This window comes from Echinococcus granulosus (genome assembly GCF_000524195.1).
Source record: "Echinococcus granulosus chromosome Unknown EG_S00001, whole genome shotgun sequence".
NCBI lineage: Eukaryota > Metazoa > Platyhelminthes > Cestoda > Cyclophyllidea > Taeniidae > Echinococcus > Echinococcus granulosus.
The window spans coordinates 67,967-69,458 of NW_020170381.1; the positions used below are offsets into that span (position 1 = coordinate 67,967).

Consider the following 1,492-nt stretch of genomic DNA (forward strand, 5'->3'; position numbering starts at 1 on the left):
GGTGGGTGGGTCTGACCTCAAAATGCAGTACTACGAGAGAAGTACATGGACACGAGAAGCATCGCCAGACAGGAATGCTAAACAATGTTCCACAACAAATGCATTGAATATGTTGTTCGTCTTCCCTTAGAGAAGTATACCCGCCCACCAAACATGACTAATAAATTGGTGTGATGAGGAAAGTAGTTTGTGACAACCGGTTGTGCCAACATTCTGATTCAATCTACTCCCTGGCCCGCCATTTAAATGCTCTTGAAGCATGTGATGGAGTTGACCTCTTTATTGGTAGCAAGTGCGTGAGACACAAAGAAGTGTAAGGAAAATATCTCTGTATTTTGCCCCCATCTCCTCACTTCAAGCCAGTCATGTATGCAAAGTGGTTGTGGACGAGACGGTTATTCTTCAAAATTCGATCTACTTATATCGCCACGTGGCTGTGTGCAGTCCTTATCATTCACAACCAATTCAGCTGCATGTATTTCGTCTCTGAAACATCAGCGGAAATTGTAGCATTCTTGGCAGAAGCAGAAGTTCATGGCGTGGCCTCTTGTCACCGATTGACCCGCGTTGATACCAACAAAAAACAGTGTGACGTGGCTTTAGTAGAAATTGGAAAGCTGTGAATACGCAGTACGGTTGATATGTGTCTACACGCTTCACCTCGAGCGGGGTGTAATTTGAAAGACTATTAAACCTTACATGAAAAGTGCCCCTCGAAGGTCACTTTGGTTAACAGCTCAATTGACTGAAGTGGCATATTCCTCTTATACCATGTAATATTTCAAGTACATAGTCGCATTAGAGCTTTGCTTCAGCACTGACAACTTCTAGTTGCTCTAGTATTTTGCCATCCATTTCTAATGTTAGCTCAGGTATCACTTTCGTGGGTACTATCATGGATGTAGATTCATCACACTATTAACAAAGTATAAGTATATTTATTGGTGTTCGCTCAGTACCTACTTAATAAAATGACATGATAAATACTTACTTGAGATCAAGGGATTCACCAGCACCTTAGTTTTTGCCCACTTTTCTGTGTGCGTCTCTGAGACGCCAATGTTCTTAGCAGAATTTTGTCCTCTTTTTCCTGTAAAATCATGTTCTTTTCTTTCGGAACATCATAATTGAAAAGCAGAGGATTATATGCTAATATAAGATTTAATTGGAGTTTCTTTTTTTCGTAGAGTGTAATTTTGATGCAATTTGCGCTCTTTATACTTTGATGGAAAGTTTGTCTATATTCAGCTTTTCTTTTTGTGGACGCCTTAGATGGTGTGGGAACCCTGATTTGGTATTTTCTGTTATCAGCCACTTGCCTCCTACGTAGGAAGCAAGCCCTTGCTAGCATCTACACCAATTTGAATGTAGATGATCTATTTAGAAGTGTAGAGGTGATATGTATGTTTCTCCAAATATTTTTCTTTGTCCTGATAAAAGGAATACATTTACAGTGGCGTTGAACGGAGACCTTCTAAGTGATTTGCAAGAA

At 40.1% G+C, this 1,492-nt stretch overlaps 1 protein-coding gene across 1 annotated transcript in view; it reads right to left on the reverse strand. All coding sequences in view use genetic code 11, as the record gives it.

The window, feature by feature from the left end:
- Nucleotides 1-454: 454 nt before the first annotated feature.
- Nucleotides 455-1,492, reverse strand: part of EGR_00010 (putative antigen) — a gene marked incomplete at both ends in the record, with an annotated part of 3,863 nt that continues 2,825 nt past the window's right edge. The window contains 2 exons of the mRNA XM_024489259.1: nt 455-486; nt 992-1,090. Of these exons, the coding sequence (XP_024355937.1) occupies nt 455-486; nt 992-1,090 (131 nt within the window). The remainder of the gene's footprint in view (nt 487-991; nt 1,091-1,492) is intronic.